We start from the raw sequence: 23,858 nt of genomic DNA, 5'->3' as shown, positions 1-23,858 counted from the left end.
TTTCCACTGTCTTAAATGGACTCCATATATTAAGAAGTGGCACTTAAGAGGAGCTATGGAAGGCTCATCCTTTCATTTCTGTTCGCTACAAAGCTTTTATTTCTTTCTTTTCATTTCAAAAGGGCACAAATTATTTAATTTGCGGGCCGGCTGCGTGTGTGTATAAGTGTTGTAATTTTGACAAAAGTATCTAATAGCACCTTTATCGGTCGCTCCAGCATTTAGACAATTATTGTACCAGCACCATTTTCCTTCTCTAAAGCCAATGCAGCTCAAAGTGGTCGAGTTGCTGTGAGATCAAAAAGTAGCAGCAGCTGATGCTCAAAACAACAGGGGTTGCATTCAGCTCCAACAGCACCTTAATGCAACCCCTGTGGCTTGTATCATGTGATCAAAGAGGATTTGATTAATTTTTCCTCATCATGTGAAACGATAACGCTACGAGGCAACTGCCTTGTAAAGGTCAGCAAATAACCATCTTTTTTTTAATTTTGTCTCAGATTCTTGATTTATGATTCCACATTCAACCCTCTGATTGGTCTGCTGACCACCAACCAGAGGACTCCCAGCCTTTGTCAAGTCCCAACTTCCTATGTTACTGTGGTTAGATAAACAATATCCATGTTGGGGTCTATTTCCATAGAAAAATATTGAAACCCTGTAATAATGCAATCTAAAGGTAATTCAAAGCGAGACAGTTAACATTAGCATCTGTACTAATGTTAGGAGTTGGGAGACAATGGAACAATTACAGGTCTTTTTGTACGCTTATTTTCTCTGCTGTAGCTACACTCTACATTTGATATATTTTTGAATAATCACAAATGTTTCAAGGCAGTGTAGATTTGACAAAGGGTAGGAATTCTCTGTTTGGTGGTCAGCAGACCAATCAAAACACCAGCAAGGGGTCAACTGGTCAGATGGTCAAAGCACTTTAGCTGGAATAGAAGACATGTCCTATTAGAGTTTTGAATTTGGTCATTTCTAATTAATTCTTTTTCTTTTTCCTCTAGTTTGAATTCCAAAATAAAATTTGGCAGCCCAAATGTGACAGTGACAGTAACTTTAAAATGTTTTAGTAACATACCACATGTAGAAATTCGTCTCAAGAAATTTGTCATGATCTAAAAAATGATTTTCTCTTATATCTGGTATGTAATTTTTATTTCTTTTTTAAACTTGTGTTTGCAGATTCCATCGGCCCTAAGTGCCATCTTGGATGTCATCTCCCGGCCCTCCAGACCCTCTGGCCACTTTGCTTTGGATTCCAGTCCACCATTTTTGGTGTTTGTCATAGCAGGAAATGTGCAGGTGTAATTGATAACATCAAACACGGCTGCAATCCCTTCTGGTGAGCCAGTTCTAGGACCTTGGTATAGTGCATGCTGGCTCGCTGTCACAGAATGGACTGAGCCATTGTTCTGTTGTCCAACCTGAAGGATTAATTTCATCTATTGCCCCTGATTTATTTACTTATTATATCTATAAGGACAGCTACATGTGTGTCTTAAGGCCTTGGCCATCCTAAGGCACCAATGAAACATTTGCACATATCTATAGTCAGAACAGTGGTGTTTATAGCTCTCTGATTAGAACCAGTTATTTATTATAGACTATCAGAATGAGCTGGTATAGATGTTTTTGTTCATTTTTTTTATTTTTTATCAAAGTTAGCTTCAGGCCTATTGAGAGTTTACAGGGAGGAAATATATGATTACCCCTGTAACAGTGAATGTGTACAATGTAGAGATTGTGTACTTGCCAAGGTATGCCTTGTCATAAACTGACAAATGGCCATATATGGGCATCCTCCCAGAACAGGAAATGGATTTGATTGGATGGCTTCCTGCTGATGTCACTGGTGATGTCACGGATAAGAGGGGAGGAGAGGCGGTTTGTTCTGCTCCGATGTGCCTCTCGGTGTTGAATCAGAAATACTGCAGTTCATTTTCAGACATACCTAAAGCATATTGCCACAAGAGGGCATTATATCATAAGAGTTATCGAGGGGGATGATGAGGTGTATGCAGATGAAGAATAACCTGCCAGTGTTATATTTATAAGCGCTGACCCCGAGGCGACGACGGACACCTGAGGCTTTATTAGTGAACTGCAACCCCCCATTCTAGCCAATTCTAATCCCTCAGCACACTCCTCTAATTATACATGATGATCGTGTACCATCATATATCCTCATATATGAGTTATTAAGTGTAAACCTTTGATCCCAAAGGATAACATTATTATTTTTTTTAAACTACAGTTTGTTCTTTCAGGCCTGTGGTTGGGGCTCTTCTCACAAAGAAAGTGACCAAAGAAAGAGCTTCGCTGAGAGCTCACAGGTCTGATTTTGTTGGCTGGATTTAATATGAAGGTTTTATGAATAGAGAACAGACGCCACCGAGGCAATCAACTGGCCTCTTGAATAATTGGAGAAGTACTTCAGTTTCCATTTCCTAGGACAATGTTTTTTTTTTGCATTTAGTCGAGTCAGTTTATTTAGGGCACATTTAAAAACAAGTGTTGACCAAAGTGCTTTGAGCTGTCAGTCTGTGAGTAGTCCTCCCTTTTACACCTTGCCCTGACATGCACCTTGGATCAGTTTTTAGCAACCAAAAAACAATTTTACATTGCTCTTTTTTGGTTTTCATATTTAAATGCGCAGATGCAGTGGTTCGGTCACTATTCATCTTTGGTCTATTCATATATTGCTGCCAGTTTTCTGTGTCAAGATATACTGCAAATCTCTGAGATGCGCAAACAAAGAAATGAATTTCCTGTCTCTGTAAAAGCCAGCTGACCTTTAGAACATATTTCCATCCCAACGCGAGATGTTAACTGAAAAGCTATTGACAGATAGACCTTGCTGACCTCAAAAAGCCTCCAATCTCATAATAGAGCCTCAGCCTCCACAAACACTCTTCACTGTTACAAATAGTAGCCGTAAAGTACAGTCGTTGTTTTTTCCCCCCCTTCCTTTCTCCTTTCCGAGCGTGCAGGGGTTGTAAAACAAAATAATGTACAGCGGTGGAAGAGAACCAACAGTATTCATTCATGTCGATGTCTATGTTGTTATATATTGATTATTTTGTACAGAATGTATATCAAGCATGTGCATACGTTGAAATCAGTTTTACTACCAATATGATACAATACAACTTTGATGTGAATGTTTTAAGCTCGAACTATAGTTGTCTTTTTTTTTTTTATTCACCCCCACATAAAGAAATAAGACAGTGCAGTTCACATTCAGTGTAAGTGTTGTTTCTAGGCAGCATATCCAGCACTGTTTCCAAAGCAGCCCGTGAACAAAACATCACATACCGTAGGTAGTGATAACTTTCTCTGGTCATTTTTGAAAATAAATTCATAATCGTGTCTGGACCCCAACTTTAGCAAATGTATTTGATTCATTTTCTCAGATAACCATAGTTCACTCTGCACAAACTAGATAATACGACGCATCATCGCCTGCAGATTTCCTAGCTCCTGTACAAGGGAATATGGTGCACAGACTCCAGCAGCAAATTCTAATAAAAGACCAGAAAGCCTACATTTACAAATTGATACGCCTTACCTGGTGGTACACTTTTAATAGGACAGTAATATAATCCAGAGGAAGCCTAACTGGTAACACTTTAACTCAGTGTATTAGCAGGGTATTGTAAATACAGTCAATAAATAAATTATGCAGTAAGCAGAGCAGCCAAAAAAACATATTAAGTGCATCCACAACTGCTTTAGTTGTGAATGCTGTGTGACATAATGCATAGTTTTATGTTGCACAAGTTATAAACAAATTCTACCCTTTGATTTTGATAATAAATATCACATTCTGGCTGCACTTGTTCTGTTTGCAGTCATTTAATAGAAAGCGGTTGTTAATGCGTCAAAGGAGAAGTTGTAATTGGTGACGAATTAATAAACAATCAAAATGTATTTAGATTTGTTTAAAGCTGTTTCTGGAGTTTTTATATAGTGCATATCAGTGCTAAATTGAAAGGGTGAAATTAAGTGTTACCTAAAGCTTTAGTTAATCTTGTTTCTTGGCTGAAGCGCCATCTCTTTTAAAGCAACACTATATAACTTCTGTTGAGCTGTTACATGTTTCTAAATTCTGCTTAGCTTTAAGTCTCAGGGCTGAAGGGTGCAGGAACACAACCTCTCATTTCCTCTCGCAACAAACACTAAATTATCATCTCAATACAAACTCTCCAAAGCAACGTGTAGTGATATTCACTTTTGTGGAAGTCTAAATTTGCCATTTTTCTCAGCTAATTTACATTTTACCAGACTCTTGCTCTAAGCACCTGACTCCTGGCTTAGCAGTTAGCAGAGGCTTCAATTTCTGCCCCTGCATCTCCTTCTTTCCCCTACTCAGCGTGTCAGATTTCAAGTTCCCCTGCCGCTGTCTTTTCACTGCAGTGGAGACGAGGCTTACTGACTTAGGAGAACGGCACGGCAAAAACAACACATCAGCTGCAGGAGGTAGTCGGACCGCAGTTGCCGTCGCCATTACCATGTTAGGTTTCAATCACTAGTGGAGGCTGTGGATTCAATTCCCTGTATGTGCACATACTTGGTCATTAAAGCTGATTCTGATTCTGATTCAACAACAACAGGTGTTAAATCAGCCAAACCTGTACTTAGTGGTGGGTGATGTGGAAGAGGAGCCATTCACTCTATTTCACATCCGTGTTCCATCAGAAAGATTTAAAAGCAGTTTTTTTTAGGTAAATTAGTTCCATAATGTTGCTTTAAAAACAGATGACTCCCTAATACTGAAACTACTTCCATCTGAGTCCTGGTCTGAACTATAACCATATTTATACTGAAGGCACGGACAAGTGAGTCATTATTTTGGTCCTTGATAAAATATAATGGTGTTTAGTCCTAAACCTGGCAGTATTAATCACCATGACTTGAGTCAGAGTAAAACACACACGCCATACTTATTCTGCTGCAAATACTCATTTATAATGCTGTCAACTTCCACCAGTTCATGAAAATGTTTACTTTTGAGAACATCTGCTTGAGGCCTCCACTGTCACTTCGTTGGAGGTGACAGTCCCCGGGACTGGATATTTTATGGACTCCAAACGTCTTTACTGTATGTCTGACATGAGGAATTCATCTTAAATCTATATGATGATCTTATATATCCCAAAAAAAGAGCTACTGTTATGTCCAAACTGTGTATAATGTTTTTTTTTTTTGTACATAAAGAACTATGGAAAATCATGTTTGGTCGCTTGTTTTTTTTTTTCTTTTCCTTTTTATAATGGATTTAATTACCAACTGGCATACAGGAAAAACAATAACTGATCTTGAGGTCTCTGTTTCCTACACTTTACTTTTCAGAGGCAAAAGAAAAAGAGCAAAAAGTTAGGAGCTAATTTTAATGTTTTTAACTGTGCCAACATTTTTTTTACGGCCTATCTGGAAACTCAAAAGAATAGCAATTAGTGGACATTAAGAAATTTAACGATATTAGAAAAAAGACATACAGAAGTCCTTCAGAATAATAGTCCTTCTGAATACATATTGATGCAACAAAGGCACTGAATCTAATATTCTGATCAATAGGCTGAAAATATGTTGACATCCAGAGCCATCCCAGGAGGATTTATTTAAGCAGAGAGCTTCGTCATAAAGAGGGTATCAAAAGAACACAGTCAGAGGAGATTCTCTACGACAGCCCAGCATGATGGAGCCAAAAACTGCAGTTCCTCAAATGGCCACTTCAGGCTTCAGGCTTCAAGTGGCGAGTTAGTCCCCACAGAGAGAGAAAGAGAAAAGGATAAGAGATAGGTAGGAAGCGATCAGAGGAGTCAGGCACAGCTAAGATTGCGACGGCCAAAGGCGCCACTGAGCTTCAAAACCACTCTTCAGTTATCCTATGTGTGACCAGACCACAGACGGTTCCTTTGCTTTATACACAGTCAGGGGTTCTTTACTGATCCTGATAGCCATAGCAGGATCCTGCTTGCCTGCTCCTGCGACTGATCCTAATTTCAGTACTATTCATAGCTTTAAAGATTTAAAAGAGAATGTGGGTCTGATGAAGTTGTCTGGGAAGAAGAGGATAAGGAAATGTGAACTAATGTGAAAGAGACAAGGGTTGAAGAGAGCTAGAAATAGACTGCTGAGAAACATGATGGGAAATGAGACGTAAACCAATTAGGTTTCCAACTCACAGGTCTGTTCTAACTTGTCGGCTTTGAGGCTGATTCGGAGAAAGCGAATCAAGCTACAGCCTGGCCTTGGTGACAGGTTGCTATTATCATCACCGTCAGAGGTAAGACAGTCATTGATTTTATATGGTGAGGGAGGACAGCAATATTCTATATCATCAAAGGGGGCTTGACAGAAAAGTCTTGGGAAAAAAAGTTGAAAGTTGAACTTTTACAGCTTGGCACAAAAACATTTTGGTCACTAAAGCTTATTTCTGTGGTGGCTTTGAGTGGCATGTCAGTACTTTTTTCAGGTTAATAACCGCCAGCTACTGCGTCACACCTTCAGTATCATTCTAACTCTTTGCTTGTTTTTCAGTTACCTGGTCGGACTCAGGCACAGGCAAGATGGCGTCGGACAAACGCTCACTGAGCTACAAAACCACTCTTCAGATATCCTATAGGCAGGGCCGGCTCTAGGCATAGGGCCTAGGGCGCAACCTGCTATGGGGGTTCACTGCTGCAAGCTCTCGAAAAATAAATAAATAAATAATATAAAATAAACTCAAACAGAAATAACATAAAAATTAATAATAGTAATAATTTGCAGTCTGACTGGTGCCCTTTCTTTGTTCTCTGTCTTAAAAATAAAACAAAAAAATAGACAACAACGACCTGATGCTGAACCTGTACTACACCGTGCACTGTGGAAGAGGGGGGTGGGGCGACCTATTGGAGTGCATCTTAGATAGTCCGCTGCCACTTTTCTTATTGACAGATGTCAACAAGCCAAACCATAATTTCGCCCAAGGCACCAAAATGGCTAGAGCCGGCTCTGCCTATAGGTGACCTCACAGAGGGTTCCTTCGCTTTATACAATATACAGTCAGGGGTTCTTTACTGATGCTGATGTCCATAGCACGATCCTAGTTTTCTATGTGAATGACCACTGAAGACAAGTTTCAGTCCTATTCAGAGCTCTAAAGATTCGAAAGAGAATGATGGAGTTGTCTGTGAAGAAGAGGACAAGGAAATGCGAACTAAAGTGAAAGAGAGAAGGGATGGAAATAGATGTTCTTACTTGCTGGCTTTGAGACTGATGTGGTGACAACATTCGGTGCTACAGCCTGGCCTTGGCGACAGGTCGCCATTATGACCCCTGTCAGAGGTGAGACGATCATCGATTTTACAGAGCGAGGGAGGACAGCAATTTGACTCTGGCAGCTGGTGCTCATATTCGAAGTTTGCCCCTCTGGAGCACAGTGATCATAAACCCCACACACATACAATTCTTTCACTCGTAAGAACCAACACTCCTCCCTTAAATCCTCACCTTTATCTTGAACTTTCCTTCACCATTCACTGCGGCCGTATGTTTCCAGCTTGAACTTTAAACCTGATACATAAATCTGAAGTGTTAAAAAAGTTTCCACTTTTCCATCGTGCCAGCTGTAAAACACACAGGCGCATACACTTCTGATTTAATGAAGTTTCCCAGGCAGGATAGGAAGGCAGTTTTGCCCCTGGCACACTGCCCGGAGATCTCACTTGTATTTCAGGCCCTCTTCTGCTCAGTTGGAAAAGGGCGGATATCAATCATCAGTCTAACCTTTCCCTCAGGCTACAAAAAGTGTGATTAGAGGTTTTTTCCTACCTTGTCGTGCTTTTCAAATTATAGTCATTCCACTTCTCAAATTATTTAGACTCTATTGGAAAAAGAATGTAAGGTTATAAAATATTAACAATGCAAGAAAGAAGAAAAATTCCAAAACCAAGTCAGCTTTCAATGTCGTGCACAGATGTTTTGTTAAACGGTAATTGTTTGGTTTCCCATCCTGTTAAAATGCATTTTTATTAACAAAGAGGGACATTTTATTGCATAAAACAGATCATGAAACCGTTTAGACGAACAAGGCCCAGCATTTGTGCGCTTTCATCTTCAGAGTGCCTCTATTCCCCTGCGAAGACTCCTGCATTTTTCTCAGAGTCGTTGTGTGTTGGGTTTTATTGCTGATATTCCCACTTTGCTGATAGTTTATCAGCGCAGCAGAGATGGAGGAGGAGAGAAGGAGCAGAAAAAAAGAGGAGGTGGTGAGGGGTGTGAGAAGAAAAGGATAGTGCAGAATTTAGTGGAGTGGAACAATGGAGGAGATGAGCAGACGGATGAAACTGGTGGCCGTGAGCTAAGATAATTGAATCTGGCTTTTACATTTGACATGGGTGAATGTGCTTCCAGGACCTTTGCGCCGTTTGGCTGAGCTCCTGCGTAATCAGAGCAGAGATGTGGACCAGCGGCCAAACGAAGAGCTCACATCAGCATGAACACAGAAAGGCCAAGTGGTGCCAGTTATAAATGCAAACACACGCCGCTGCCAAAGCAGTTTAATTACAGTCTGTGTCGCACAAAGACACAGAGTTAATTGACTCAACTATCAAGACGTCGCAGGAGCCTGAATGGTCGCGTTAGGTTAGATTGACTCAGTGAGAGCGGAGACATGGCTACTGACCATCAAGAGAGAGTTCACAGGGCATCAAATTGAGCTGAACTGAGTGATTTGACACGGTGCGCACTGAGGAATGGTTGCAGAGAAACGTCAGAGGTCTTTGGGTTTTAGACACTGTGGAGGTAGAGCAGGACCTGGACAGGTACTGTATATGTGACGGTGTGGACACGACTATTGCAGAGCTGAATAGAAGGAAGCCGCTCCAGGTGAAAACTGGAGGTGAGGACTGGTCATCGATCGGTACTGACATTACATCTGACAGCGGCAGAGAAAGAAACTGCTTTAACTTTTAAGACTGCTGAAACGCCTGCTCACAGACAGAGGTTGTGAGCAATATATATGTAAATATATATGACAGTACCTCCACTGCTTTCAGTGTGAATCTCTGAAACTGTTCCGCATATCCGAGTCTGATTTTTCTCGAAACCTCACATCTTGTAAATGGAGCAAACAAAAGCCGTTGTGTGCCTTGTTTCCTAATTAGAACAACAAGCTGACTGCATCACCCTGCACAATATTTAGCAGTTCAAGGAGAAAAGTTTGAGGGGAAGCTAAAAGTCAGCATGGACGGTTACACGGCCCACTTGTCTTATCACAGATTTTGCACAGAATTGCATTTCACCAACGAAGACCACACCTAACAGAGCCCAAGGGAAATTCATAGAGGGATGAGAAAGATTGAAGTGAATGGATGAGTGAAATGGAAGGCGATCTTCAGATGTCAAAATGTTCAGGATGTTAATTTTGTTGTTTTTTTTTTACATGAAAGAGTCAAGAGGAAGCAGAGAACAGGGGTCTGAGGATAGACACACCTTTATAGATATGCACAGGAAATAGAATAACATGAGGTGTGGTCTGTTTTCTGAACGTAAGTTATACCTTCATTTATATTGTATGCAAATGCTGCAGCTGTTGCTCAGATTATATGGTAGCGCGTCCACAGATTTGTTTTTTTGCTTTTTTCTATCGATCTAGTCTGCATATTGTATTTCTGTTGTTCCAAGTTTGTCTTACTTTGTACTCTACGATTCTTTCTTGTTTTTACTCCCTTGTGCTGCTGTGTCAGGTTTTTTTAATTTTCCCTTGGGAAATCAATATAGATATCTTTATCTTTATCTTTATCCTTATCGGGCAGCACAAACTGTAAACAACCAGAGTCTCCACATTATAATACAATTTCATGTGGATGTTGAGTATATATAAAGTATGCTATCTTTCTTTGTTTAGTGTCTTAGACAGATCAGACTATCAGACAAATAACCTTTTTGAAATTAAGTGAATATAGTTTGTTTAGTGATAAACCAAAGTAACAACTTTATAACAACCCATCCAATCAGAATGTGGACGTCATGCTGAATGAAAACTAGGAGCACAATCAGAATCGCTAGGATTCATCTTCTGGGGACAATGAATACCTTAACAGGATGTTATAGCAAGTCCTTCACTATTTGCTACCACATGTAAGTCTGAATTGATGCCATGCACACATTTAAATGAAAAAAAAAAAAAAAAAAAAACGTGTGCAGAAGGGGATTCATTATCAAACTCAAGTCTGTGTTTGGTTTACTACACCAAAAGCACAAAGTATTTTTGATAGTTGAACCAAATTGTATTTCAGAATTTCCTTTTTTCCTGCTCTATATTTTCGCCTAAAGCATCGACACCTACACAACGAAACGCGTTTTATACATCTATAAAAGACCGAAGACATTTTATTCCGGAAATATTAGGCTCCAACCTTTAGCCAAGGGTTTGGGGTTTTATTCAGTATCTTTATTTACCTCATTTTTATATGTGATCATTCATTTCCAGCGCTTATTAAAAACAGTTTTACTGCAAAAACAGGGCGTATAACACGAGTGTGTAATGCTGTTTTTATGGCCCTGCAGTAGAGCAGTCTTTATAGTGTGTATTTGTCCGTTGGCAGGAAGGCCACCATTTTTATAGGTATTGTGAAGGAGACTAGAAGGAATAAACAGCACGGAACAAGCTCTTTCCTCTCCGCAGTATGAACAATCTTCATCATTTGTGCTTTAAAAATATACATAAAAACCCAAACTCTTACACAGAACCGTATTTGCAGCTTTACCTATTCGTGGAAAAGCTAACAATATTTCTTTCAGCTGAGAATATGCCTTGTTATTATCAAAACCTCCTCAAGGTGAAGAAGCGGGAGAGAAGAGATGTCCTGGCATTTCTCATTCACTCGAGGTTTCAATATTATCACGGAAAAGGAAAAACCCTGTGCAGAAGAGGTTACTCTCCAAGTGCTTCACCGGTTGTTATCGAGAGCCCATAATCATGTAACTACCAACAACAGGCCTCATTGACATTAGAAAAAGGTGGGTCAGTCTCCTCTGACGAGCAGACGTCTATTTATGGACTTGTGTCTCAGAGCGAACGAGTCAAGCATTTTACACGAGCGCTTTATGTGTTTGTGTGCATGTGTGACGGCAGAATGACAGGCCTCGTGCTGCTTTCACGCCTGACTTGGCAGCGCCGTCTCCCTCGCAGTGAGGACAGATGGCGAGGACTTACCCCACCAAGAAAGCCTCTGACGCGCACGCACGCACACACGCACACACGCGACAGTCCATGCTGCACAACGCAAGAACTTCCTTGGCACCCACCGACTCGCCTCTCAGCCCAACGATGAGTCACCGGCAGCATCACGTCCCACCGAGTGTCTGTGTTTGTGTGTGAATTTCGGCGGCAGTATGCTTTTGATAAATCACCTTAAGTCAGCAAGTCAAAGCGCATCGCCCGCTGCTCTTTCTCAGTGTCACCGTGCCTGCTGCCCCTTTCATTCCACACAAGAGCCTTTTATCTCGGCGTCTGCTTGACTTTAACCAGCCCGAGGAAATTTGATTTATAAAAATATCAGCTTGTGGTTAGAGACTTATTAAATGTCTACCGTAAGCTGCGCGCTCCATGTCAGTCTTGAAACATGCGACACCGCAGCTGAAGTTAATTTGCACTCTGAAATTCAATTCCTGTTACATGGTTTTCGGGCACAAAAAACATGGCATCTCTTCAAAATCAGACACAGCAAATGAAGGCCAAGACGTGCAGATCTCGGCGTACTCAAACGCGCGTGGGCGGACAATTGAGTACAAGTGCGTGCTTGATGCATGTGTGCAAGACTGTGTAGGTGGACGACAATTTGTTTAATCTGCAAGGCCAAACAAATGCTGAAATACAGTGTGTGCAGAAAACACATGCAAACAATAGATCCTGGAGGCTGTTGATACCTAAGCAGGCAGATTACATTTGCCAAATACTAATGAGCCACCAAAATGTGAAGTGAATCACACTGATGATCTCACTACTGCATCCTGGCATTTATGCGGATGTTGCTTTGATACCTACCCCCACCTGAACATTGTTGCCAAACAAGCGCACCCACAGGACAACGGCAAGGAGGTGTTCCTTGCATCCGGGAGCCATATGTTCCCCAGATAAGTGACGCACACGCTCTAATGTGATTCATCAGACAAGGCCAAATTCTTCCAAATCTCTCAGATCCAGTTCTGATGCTCACATGTCCTTTGTTCAGTACATACATACAGCAGTGGTCGGGAATCAGCATGGACACCCTGACTGGTCCACAGCTGTACATCCCCACACAAAACAAACTGTGATGCACGGTGTGATCTAACACCTCTCTGTCAGAACCAGCATTCATTCTTTCATCGATCTGACTGACAGTAGCTTGTCTTGTTGGATCGGACGACACAGGAAATCCTCTTCTCCCCACCTGCATCAGTGAGTCTGTTGCCAGTTCACAGCTTTTCCTTCTTTAGACCACTTTTGATAAGTACTGACCACTGCAGAGCAGGAACAGCTGCAGTGTAATAGATGCTCTGACCCAGTTGTCTAGACATCACAGTTTGGCCCTTGTCCATTTTTCGTGCTTTTTACATTTCTGACCTTTTTTGTGTACTGAGTCTATGCTAGCCGACCAGTTCAGTTTGTGATCCTGATGTAGACCCAGGTACTTAAAAGTCTGAACCACCTCTACACACTCCACATTGATGGTTGCAGGCTGCAGATGGGGCCTGGACCTCCAGAAATCCACTACCATCTCCTTGGTTTTAGTTGTATTGATCTGACTTGTCGTAAAGTCTGCCTGCCTCTTCAACCTGGAACACCCTCTGGTTGCTTTGGCGGATGTTTGGGACCGTTGCTCTGCTGAACGATGAAATGCAAAGCAATTAGCTCTGATTCATTTGGCTGACACTGAGGACACAGAGGCCTCTTATATGCATTCACCTGAAACCTACCCTCCACATTCAAGCCATAAATATTCCACCTTGTCCATTTGTAATCTTGTACCCAACTGTTTTGAGTAACAAACGACATTTGACATCTCATTTGACTCTGGTGTGTCTTTGCTTTCCTTTGAGACACATTATCTTCTTCATTTGCACAGTGGTCTCTTTATTTTTCGTACTGACAGACGACTCCCCCTCAGTCTAAATGGCAACTCTAAATTCTTCACGCTGTGCTGGAAAGACACACAGCCACCTGAGAAACATGCAGCAGCCAAGTGTCCAAAGCCCTTAAACAACTGTCTCAGTTTATTCAACATTAAAACAAACCCACACAAAGCTGAGATTTGGCGCTAAGGCCGTGTCTGATATTATATTTCAAATATAATGCGCTTAATAAAAATGTGATAATGATTTACATTTGATTAGCTTTAATATATCCTCTCTTGTGTTCAGGATTCTTTGAGGCGTTAATTGATATTAATATTACATTAAGTCTGACAGGCCTGTTCATTAGACTAAATACGTAATACAATACATACTTGCCCAGTGCACACGTGATCTGAAGTACAAGTAACAGGAGAAAAGCCTTTATGAACCATGAGGGGAGGAAATTTATTTAAGATTGGATCAGGACTCAGATTGGCCGAGATAATAAAAGGTTGATACTATTAGTAATATTGAGCTATTGCTTGAATAAGACAATTGATGTAAACGAAATTTAGTAAGTAAAGCCAGAAAATGCCCCAATTTACAACAATACATGTGCATGCATCCTGTACAGGAGTTGATTGTTTTTAAATGATAAAATTAATTCATGATTCAGATTTGACTTACTGTCAATCAATGTAATATTTAAATGTATGCATTATTATTATTATTATTATTAAAGTGTAAAAAAAAAGTTAGATTGTGTCTTAAAGTTTCTAATCATCATTAAAGTATTTTCAAAAATATTTTACAAACTATAATGACACATTTCATTTGGATCATTAATTACTCTCTTTAAAATTGTGATTTTATTTTGTAAGTAACTAGTATTTTACTTACGGGTAAAGCAAATAGTTAAGTTGGAAAAACTGGAGAATTTAAGTTTAACATCCTTAAAAATTGAGTTGCAGCAACGCAATAGTTAATTTGAAAGAAATCAGTTTAATTACATCTGACTTAAAATGGAAGGGTTGATGTAAGTTGGATAAACCCAATTCAACTGTGTGTTACCGGTGGGTTCAATGATTCATTTTTCATTGCATATAGTAAGTGCATTTGATACACTGTACCTTCTTCTAGTTTTGACAGTAACCAAACATTTCTTCTTTCAATAGTTTTAACATTTAGTCACAAGCTCACTTGTGTTGACACTGTGGTGCCCATGCATGCTGTTTCTAATATTTTCTGGGTTTTTTATTATGCATCATTTCTTTTTTTACTCAGACTGAAGTAAAAGTGTCTATACATTTAATTTGAAAATTCTCATAACATCCCCATTATAGATCCAATTTTATTATTAAGTTATATTACAGATCTGTGCACGCATACTGCAGAATTTTTCTAGCAGTCTTCTGTTTTGGCACACTAATAAATTCTTAACTGAAACCCATTTCAAATACTTCCATTTAACATCAATGCCTGATTTGATAGATATGCATTAGATTCGACTTTGACATTTCAAACCAACTGAACACCCACTGGAAATCCGCAACTGACTGTGCTCTCCACCAAATGTTGACCACTCCTCCTGTGGTATCAAAGGCCCTATGACCTTTCTTTGACTTCCATTTGTCACCATCCTGCTTGTGGTCTGGCTACAAAATATACCTTGACAAGTTATATTTTAAACAGAAGCACGTGAATGACTAAGCAGCAAGTCTCTGGTCAGTATGTCATTACATTTAAAAGCCTATAAATACAGTCACGACGTACTCGGGTCAAAATAGAAAAAGCAAATTTTATTTAAAACATGACAGAACTTTGAATCATAAATCTCCATGAGTTAATAAAAAACAGATGATAGTGCACCACTTAGTACAAGTTTCTATTCTCTTTTTGGTCGAATGTCCGGCTTTCTCAGAGGTTTGAAGGTAATTTCTCTGAATGCTGTACTGGTCTGTGCTTTCAGCATATTGTGTACGTGGATAATGCAGTCAGTGTTGGCAGGTTCACTGGTGGACTTTACTTCTTGTAGGAAAAAAACAAAAACTCATCTGTGAAGAAACACCCACAGCTCAATCCAGAGCAATCTAGGCATCCTCAGGTTTGTCTGCTGGTGGTCCACATGGTTGAAGCATCTTCTCCATCAGGTTGAAGCGGACACGCGCTTTGCTCTCGTTCTCGGCTACAGAGAAGTAGTTGAGCAGGTCAAAGTGCCCCATGTAGGAGCAGTAAGAGTCTCGGTGCTGGTTGACCAGCCATTCCCATTTGCTGGTGTCAGCGTGTCCCGTGCCGATGTATTTAGACTGAAGATGCTCCAGTTGACTGTGGATATTGTATCGATCCGTCATTCTTGCGGAGATGAGCCCCCAAGGCTACAGAAAGAGGAATAAAATAGTCAGAACATCATATAAATACAGAGAGCAGCTGGAGACATGAAAGAAGATGGATGACCAAATGATCCGACCTTACGTTATGGAAGTGACCATATTGCTATCTAATCTAAACAAATCCACATGTAAGTTATTGCGAAGCCACATTCTCCGCATTTGAATCGGTAACATATTCACTATGACTTAAAAGTCAACTTAAGCGGCTCCTCGGAGCGATTTCGTTGCCTGCATGCTAACGTTGCTTACAGTAGGTTAGCTAGCCGGTGTTAGCCTAATGCCTACAAGCCTTGAAATGAAACATAAACGCGGTTGTTTAAGCTAAATGTCTATGTCCCAGTAATAATATAGATTTTTGAAAACACAACATACTCACACAAAGAGCAAATAGTTCAAAAATGAGGCTCGAAGTTGTAAACACAAAAGAGATTGCTCAGACTTCGACGCAACACGATAGAGCGGTCGCTTCCGGTGTGTCCCCCCTCTAAAAGGGAGCGGGTGGAAACAAAGCCTGGAAGGTATGGTTCACGCTTTCAATCGGCTTCATTAACCATAGACTGTCTATAGTCATGATTATAGTGTGGTAGAATCGCTTTAATAAATAGTATAAACAGTTTCTATTCTCAGTCATCGCTATGCTATTGCTATAATGAAAACATTGTTTGAGAGGAGAACAAAGTTACTGTAAAACAAATAACACAAATAACAGAAGAGGAGTCCAAATTTGACGGAGTGCACTCGACACACAAGAAAGTCTATCTGATCATGTTTCAAATCTTTAATAATAATAATAATACATTTTATTTATAAGCGCATTTCAAGACTCACAAGGACACTGTACAAAAACATAAAGACACAAAACAAGACAGAATAAACAAATGGAACAGTGCAATTACGGTGGATAAGCTTTCTGGAACAGGTGGGTTTTGAGTCTGGATTTAAAGAGAGGGAAAGAGTCAATGTTTCGGATGTCCGGTGGGAGTGAGTTCCAGAGTTGGGGAGCAGAGCAACTGAAGGCTCTGCTCCTCATGGTACTGAGGCGGGCTTTCACTTTAATAAGCAAAACAGGCAGACTGAATCTATTTCCAGTCTACTCGTGTATATGTATATTTACTGTTTTTTGCCAATAGCCCGTCTTCTGTTTTTTGTCTCTTTCAATTCAGTTCAATTAGATTTTATTTATATAGCATCAATAATAACACAAATTGTCTCAAGAAGCTTTACAAAATCTGGTCTGAAACCCCCAAAGTAAACCTGAAGCAACAGAGGCAAGGAAAAACTCCCTTTTAACAGGAAGAAACCTTAAGCAGAATCCAGCTCATATGGAGGGACCCATCTGCCCATGGCCAGCCGGATAGAGACAGAGCAGTTAACATGCTATACAGTAGTTGCAAAGAATTGCATAACTAGTGACAGAGAAGAAATTAGATAAGAAAATAAGGGACAGGAGCTTAGTGCCAGAGAAAATAAATTAGAGGATAGGAGCTTGGTGCGAGAGAGAAGGGAGTAGAGGACATGTGCTCAGTGCATCGTCCCCCAGCAGCCTAGGCCTATTGCAGCATAACTAAGGGATGGTTCAGGCCAGCCCCAACTATTGATCAAAAAGGAAAGTCTTAAGCCTGACCTCGAAAGTAGAGAGGGTGTCTGCCTCCCGAACCCAAATTGGGAGCTGGTTCCACAGGAGAGGAGCATGATAGCTGAAGGCTCTTACCTCCCATTCAACTTTTTGAAATTCTAGGAACCACTGCACATTGAGATTGAAGCGATCTGTTGGGATAAAATTAGGTCTTTAAGATATGATGGAGCTAGGCCTTTAAGGGCCTTGTATGTAAAGAGGGGGATGTGAGGATCTCCTGCTAATTCCTGTCAGTGCTCTTGCTGCTGCATTTTGAATCAATTGGAGGCTTTTTAAAGAGCTATTTGGATAGCCAGACAGTAATGAATTACAGTAATCCAGCCTGGAAGACACATATCACACAATACATGACCTAGTTTTTCAGCAGGTGATTTAAATATAACACCAATGTTTTTCACAGTAGTACTGGAGGCCAGGGTAGCATCATCCAAAGAAACCAGGTGATTAGATAATGAACCTCTGAGATGTTTAGGGCCAAATACAATGACTTCTGTTTTGTCTGAGGTTAGAAGTAGAAAATTACAGGTCAGCCAAGCCTTTGTGTCTTTAATGCATGCTTGGAGCTTAACCAGCTGATTTGTTTCATCTGGTTTCATGGATAAATATAGTTTGGTGTCATCTGCATAGCAATGCAAGTTTATGCCATGTTTCCTAATAATACACATTGTGTCCACCAGTCTCATCTGTCATATGACACTCAGTATCAATGTCTTGCAGGTTGCCCATAGTGCCCAGATAATGTTGTCTCTTCAATCTAAAGCAGCATTTATTAGAGATTCATAGCAGATGTCTTGCAGTGCATGTTTTTGTTTTCCCCTCTTTTTGCTAATTTGGTTGGTCCATATTGTGAGAGCACTGCCGAGACTACGTGCTGTCAGAGGAGCCGAGTCTCATTATTCTGGCATCAGTCGTTGGTTTCAGTCAAACGCACTGTTGCTACTGGCAACCATGACTGACAACAGCAGTGACAGTTTAACTGACAGCTTCTACCACTGTCTCAGAAATGTGTCCAGAAGCTGGATTTATCTGCTGTTTAAATGGCTTTGACTGGACCATTTCCTTTAGCACTCATTTCTGTTACTGGTCATTAAATCAGATTTTTTTTTTTCTGTTAAAAGCTGAAAAAGTTATCCATTAACACGTCTTGTCTTATGATGAATTCGCACATCAACCAACACAGTCACATTGTTGAGTCGTTTGTGAAGAGTTGCTCAAGGACTTGATTTTGGATGCCGTTATTCGTATTGACCAGGCCTCCAAATTCCCTGGAGCACAGACTAGTAACAAGTGAAGTAGTTCTAAAATGTAAGACACACAGTAAAGAGAGGCAGGAGTTGGAAGTCAAAGTAAAATTGAATGAAATCCAAAAAGCAAGAACACAAGGAACTGAACAGGAACACAGCCTAGGGTGAATTCACAGCACAGGGTAAAACAGCACAGAAGAAAATCCAACAACAACTTGACAGGGGTAGCAGAACAGGGGTAACATCACAAAGGACTAAACAGGGTAGTAGAAAAGCTCGACAGGAGAACATCTCAAAAGACTTGAGAGTGAACAAAGGGAAAGGCAGGGCTATATACTGTATACACACACGTGGGCAGAGGGGGTAACAAGACACAGGTGAAATGAATGAGGCCGGAGCACACAAGGAGAAACCAATCCAACAAAGTGGGGAAAACACATGAATTAAAACAAGACAAGAAACGCCAAGGAAGAACTTTACATTATGAAAACAGGAAACACAAGGAAACCAAACAGGGTCACAGAAAACACTAAAAACATGACATCTGTGGGATGAACTGGAACAAGCCTGATCTACAGAGGCACCTATCCCCAAAGGCCCTCCACTAAAAACATTGTGTTACCAGACACCACAGGACACCCTCAGAAGACCCATGTCCATTCTCTGATGAGTCACAGCTGTTTTAGAGGCACAAAGGAGACCTACACAATATTTGGAAGGTGGTCACAAGGTTATGCCTGATGGGTGTATTTCATTAGTTGAACATTTTTTATGGGCCTATAAGTCTTTTGGCTGAGTGTGGTGAGGAGTTTGAGCAAGTTCAGAATGAGTGCACAGTCATGCTAGTGGCAGTATTTCAACACTAAACACTTGCAGGCTGACAATTTAAGTATGTATACTGTGCTAGTATGTTAGTGTTTGCTAGTTAACACTAAACACTTGCTGTACAGCTGAGGCTCATGTTCACGTTTGCTCATCGAATAAATTAATTTGACCTAATGACGACTGTTTAAAGACACCATGAATGTCTTGATGAAAATTACAAAATGATCTGTGGAAAACTGATGTTTAAATGCCTCCTTTAAATGTTTGGTTTTGTTCATCTAACTTAGAGAGTGTGTTCATCTCTAAGAAGTGAGGTGTAACCATTTTATTTAGCTCATCCGAAGAAAAACCTGAAATCTTGCTGAGTCCCATGTGTGACATATAAATTTTCTCCAGTCCCTTTATTGTTGAGCTGGGCTTCAGACTGAGGACGCCCTTTTCACAGACGCAAGATCAGGGTAATAAAAAGAAGTATTGCTGCACAGTTTACAGAAAGCATGAGAATCAGTTTGGTGCAGAAGCTGTGAGCTGAATCTGGTATAGCAATGATGAGGGGGCAGGCAGGCGGAGCAGAATGATGGAGAAACCACGGTTTACCGCAGGGGCCGATGAACCTAAGGTGTGCCAGCTACAGATGGAGCAGGAACAGGAAGGATGGCGAGAATGGAAGCAGGGCAAGCGTGACATTAGTTGGAACACTTTGCACTTTGGATAATTATCTGTTATATTTCAAAGGTTGATGCATTTCTGTATTAATGTCGTTTCCCATCAGAACCACTGCTGTGGTCATCTGGGTGGCAACATAAACTTCTCAGAATAATGTAGCCTTTTTTGTTCCCAACAGAGCCGTGGCGGGAAATATACAGCTATTTTGGGTTTTTTTTTCAAGATCCTGCTCTGGTAAGTTGCACAAAGTACTAAAAATTAACATGGGCTGTTCCCACAAGACACACAAGGAGATAATTAAATTGCTGCCGCATTTGTACGTTATGGTACATGTGGGAAAGAAGCTGAATTGTCTATAGATGAAGATGATAATGTTTCTGTGATAAACCAAATTAACTACAAAGAAGTTTTATACAATGATAAAAAAAATCCTCCATAACCTCTGGAAAGTTTGGTGTTGCGATCTTTGCAAGCGTCTAAAAACCCATTGATGTCCAGGTCTTTTATGATCTGCATAAATGTATGTAGCGACAAATCCACATGGAAGACAGCCTGATTTTAAAGCTGTAATGTTCGGTTTGCATTTACCATAGCCATACTGTCATGTTTGGAAGTATAGTGGAATACCGTTGTGCACTTTACGAGCACTCCTAATATGTGCAATATATCTATTATTTATTATTTATTATATCTCTGTCATTTCTGCATGCTGTTGCAAACTGCAATTTCCCCATTGTGGGACAAATAAAGGTTTTTCTTATCTTATCTTATCTTATCTTGTGTGTGATTAAACTACAGCAGACAGCATACCCGTCCCAGTTAGGTCCTATGAGGACAGCTGTTCAAGACAATTCGTTGCTTGTATAGCTCACTCTCTGTGGAAAAATGTCTGATAATTTGGGGTGGAAGAAAACAGTATTAAAACCAGAAAGTCAATTTATCCACCTGCACCACTGCGAACAACAGGGATAGAGATTATATTCATGATAGCACGTCCCGGCAGAAACCGCAAGCAGTGAGGTCAAACCGTGCTGGAGATGGGACGTTGTTCTTATTTCAATGAAGGGAACGAAGCGAGAGCTCTCAGCGGACTGCATGAGCCTTCATTAGTTTCCTTTACTTGTGCCTCGGTAAAGCAGAGTTTTGTGTAGTTTGAAGGACAAAACTGCATTGTGTCTCTCGTCCCTTGAAATGAGCTGAATGAAGGGAAGCAGGCAGTTGAAGAGATCTTGCATTTGCATCAGAATGAGAAAAAAGATACAATTATGCCATTGTCCACTCGTGGACTGAGAAATGAGACGAAAGAGGGGATGAAATAATAGCTGCTGATAATGCAGATTGTTATATGCTGCTACAGCTTTTGATTTTGATCACGACTACTATTAAAGGAGTAGAATTTCCATTACAGATTTGAATGTGCAATACTCCATACCACGACCATTGCCTGTTTGGGTAGCAGGCATTGCATTTTAAGAAGCTGACGTGCAGTGACGTGCAAGGTCAAAAATTTAATGGGACCTTTAGTGTCATTTTCTAAAACAGAAGAGTGATGAACTAAATTCATGCCACAATTCCAGCTAATGTCATGGGATGCTTATTATTATTTGGACAATGGAGAAGGAGTTTGGTTCATATTATTCATATTCATTATGGTTTAGTGAGTGTTGTGCAAGTCAGATTATAGTGGAAAATGTGAAACTTGCATTCAAGCATAAAATCCAAGCCACAAGTTTTGAAGTGTTCATGAATATTTAAGGACATTTCCAGGAAATTGCAGATACAGGCAGATGAATGCATTTCAAAGCATTATTTTTCCACAGTAGTTAACAAGTCAACTCCAAATTGAAGCCCCAAAACACGGTGCATTAATTTGCTTTTTGAGCTTTCCTTTCTCAGGTTTTAAACTATTTTAATCAGTTTATAATACAACTATCAAGATATCAAACACCTGGTCTTGGAAACCAGAGCATCTATCTATATGTACATTTGGTCAGCATTTAACATCTAAGGCTTTCTGCCTTTCTGTAGAATTCTATTGCAGAAATTATTTCTCTTTATGGATACAACCACAATGTGTATGAGTGTAGTTCCACTCAAAGAATGTTTCAGTACACCAAACAAAAATCTGGACATCAGAAAGCCTGTAAAGCCAAACAGAGTATTGTGAAGGGTTTCTTCATCTACAATAACACCTTATGAGGAGACTTCACTTTGGTCCTTGCTTATATAACAGCCTCAGAATCTGTGGATGTTATGGGTTTGTGTTGTGCACTGAATGGTCCCTCAGGTCTTAACAGAATGTCTTTGTATTATATGTGCATTATTATGTGAAAAACAGAGAAAGAGAGTAGATTCACCATTCATAACTTTTCTCTAGTGTTTTGTTGTTTCCAGAGACAAAACAGTTGCAGTTTGATCTCACTTTGCAGAGTTAAATCTATGGTAATATAACGGTCACAGAGGCATGATAATCAAACTTTGATAGCTTATCTTTTAGCGAGCAGACCTGAGGAACTGCAAAGCACAGCACTAGCGGGAGGCCAGGGTAATGAAATCAGGTGGATGGATGGGAGTATTACCTGACTGGATGGCTTCTTTGCCCCACAGTCTTACTGAATGATAGCCTAGTAAAAAATGGACTCAGCAATATTTCCCTTGATTTAAACCAAGTGCCGAACACGAAGCCCTTTCCGAAACCACCAGGCACTCTAGGTAGATGGAGAGAAGAAGTAAAAAAACTAACTACACCCTGTTGGGTTGTTACACCAATGGCTGCTTGGCCGACTGACAAAACGATGCAGCTTATTGGGCAGCTGACAAACAGCCGGCTTTTGCGCTATGGCTGGGTCATTGACAGTCGAACTAATTAGGGGGTGGGCAGTTTTGCAGGGCTCAGTGGTTCGTCCCAGCCATTTACTTACCGATACATAAGCTAGAGCAGATGGATGGTTTCTCCTTTCTCAGGACAGCACTGCTTTCATTTTCCCTCCACACCTGAGATTGTGCATCCACTTCTGAGCCGCGATGAGCTGTAAACCACGCCAGCAAAATGCAATGTTCGTTTCGGATAGATGATGAGAGCCGGCTGCTGGCCATTCATCTAAGTGTGAAATAGCCCTAGGAAACTACAGCTCAGTGACAGAACTGAGTGGCTGGGGCATCGAGCCTCAGAGGACTTAAATCGGATTTGGCTCAGCTCTGAAACACAATCTACTTGAACCCTGCTGTTTGGGGTCTAGTAAAAGGGTTGATTTGCTGAAAAAAAAAAAAAAAAAAAAAAAAAAAAAAATCATTATTTTTTCCATTTCTTACACGCTTCGATCAGTTCAGAGCTCATTACGTGAGGCTTTGGTTATGACCTGAGCCAAGCCACTTGTAGCAGTGGCTCAGATAAACTCAGGCTCTGGCTTTTGGTTTTCTCCCTTGAGTCCTCAGAGCAAAGCAGCAATGCACAGTATGAAGCAGATAAGAAGCAACTGCAGGGTTCCCTCAAATAAACTGGAGCCATATTGCCTAAGTTTACAGCTAAAGAGCTGAATCCCATTATTTAGGGCATGATAGTTGCAATCCGCCTCTCGCCCAATGACAGCTGGGATAGGCTCCAGCACCCCCCTGCAACCCTTCACAGGACACGCAGTTACAGAAGATGAATGAATGAATGAATGATGGTTGCGATATTTACAATGTTTTACAAATGATTCATTGCTCAAACATTTTAAACATGATTCCTGGATGTACATAGTGTTTCCCATAAATACAAAGTGACACCATAAATACAGCTAGGTCTATATATTTTTAGGATGCGGACGCAATTTTTGTCATTCAAATATAAATACACATACAGGAAAGGCAGGTTAAATTTGAAGTCATTCACATTCAACTTGCAGTAAGGAATTGATGCCATTTAATATGCAATGTAATTGGACACTTGATTCAAATGTGTTTTATGGACAGGTGTGGTGTAGGAGGTCCCTTCATTATTTCTTTTACAAATTAGGT

At 40.5% G+C, this 23,858-nt stretch overlaps 2 protein-coding genes across 5 annotated transcripts in view; one reads left to right on the top strand and one right to left on the bottom strand.

Annotated features, from left to right (window-relative positions):
• Positions 1 to 5,223, top strand: part of phactr2 (phosphatase and actin regulator 2) — a gene marked incomplete at its 5' end in the record, with an annotated part of 45,002 nt that extends 39,779 nt beyond the window's left edge. For all 3 annotated transcript variants that reach the window (XM_084561752.1, XM_084561751.1, XM_084561753.1), the window contains one exon: positions 1,192 to 5,223. In XM_084561752.1, coding sequence (XP_084417878.1) covers positions 1,192 to 1,207 — 16 coding nt within the window. In that variant the 3' untranslated portion in view covers positions 1,208 to 5,223. The remainder of the gene's footprint in view (positions 1 to 1,191) is intronic.
• A 9,653-nt stretch (positions 5,224 to 14,876) lies between these two features.
• sf3b5 (splicing factor 3b, subunit 5) lies at positions 14,877 to 15,991 on the bottom strand. Of its 2 annotated transcripts, none has more exons than XM_084562468.1 (2): positions 15,865 to 15,991; positions 14,877 to 15,473 (listed from the first exon to the last, which is right to left on the bottom strand). In XM_084562468.1, exon 2 carries the CDS (start codon positions 15,447 to 15,449, stop codon positions 15,189 to 15,191), a length of 261 nt encoding a protein of 86 aa, XP_084418594.1. In that variant the 5' UTR covers positions 15,450 to 15,473; positions 15,865 to 15,991; the 3' UTR covers positions 14,877 to 15,188. The 2 variants fall into 2 exon arrangements, with proteins under 2 accessions (XP_084418594.1, XP_084418595.1); XM_084562469.1 differs by having other exon boundaries at positions 15,861 to 15,977.
• Between the last annotated feature and the right edge of the window lie 7,867 nt (positions 15,992 to 23,858).

This window comes from Chelon labrosus (genome assembly GCF_963514085.1).
Source record: "Chelon labrosus genome assembly, chromosome: 15".
Classification (NCBI taxonomy): domain Eukaryota; kingdom Metazoa; phylum Chordata; class Actinopteri; order Mugiliformes; family Mugilidae; genus Chelon; species Chelon labrosus.
This window is presented reverse-complemented; position numbering and strand designations above follow the sequence as displayed.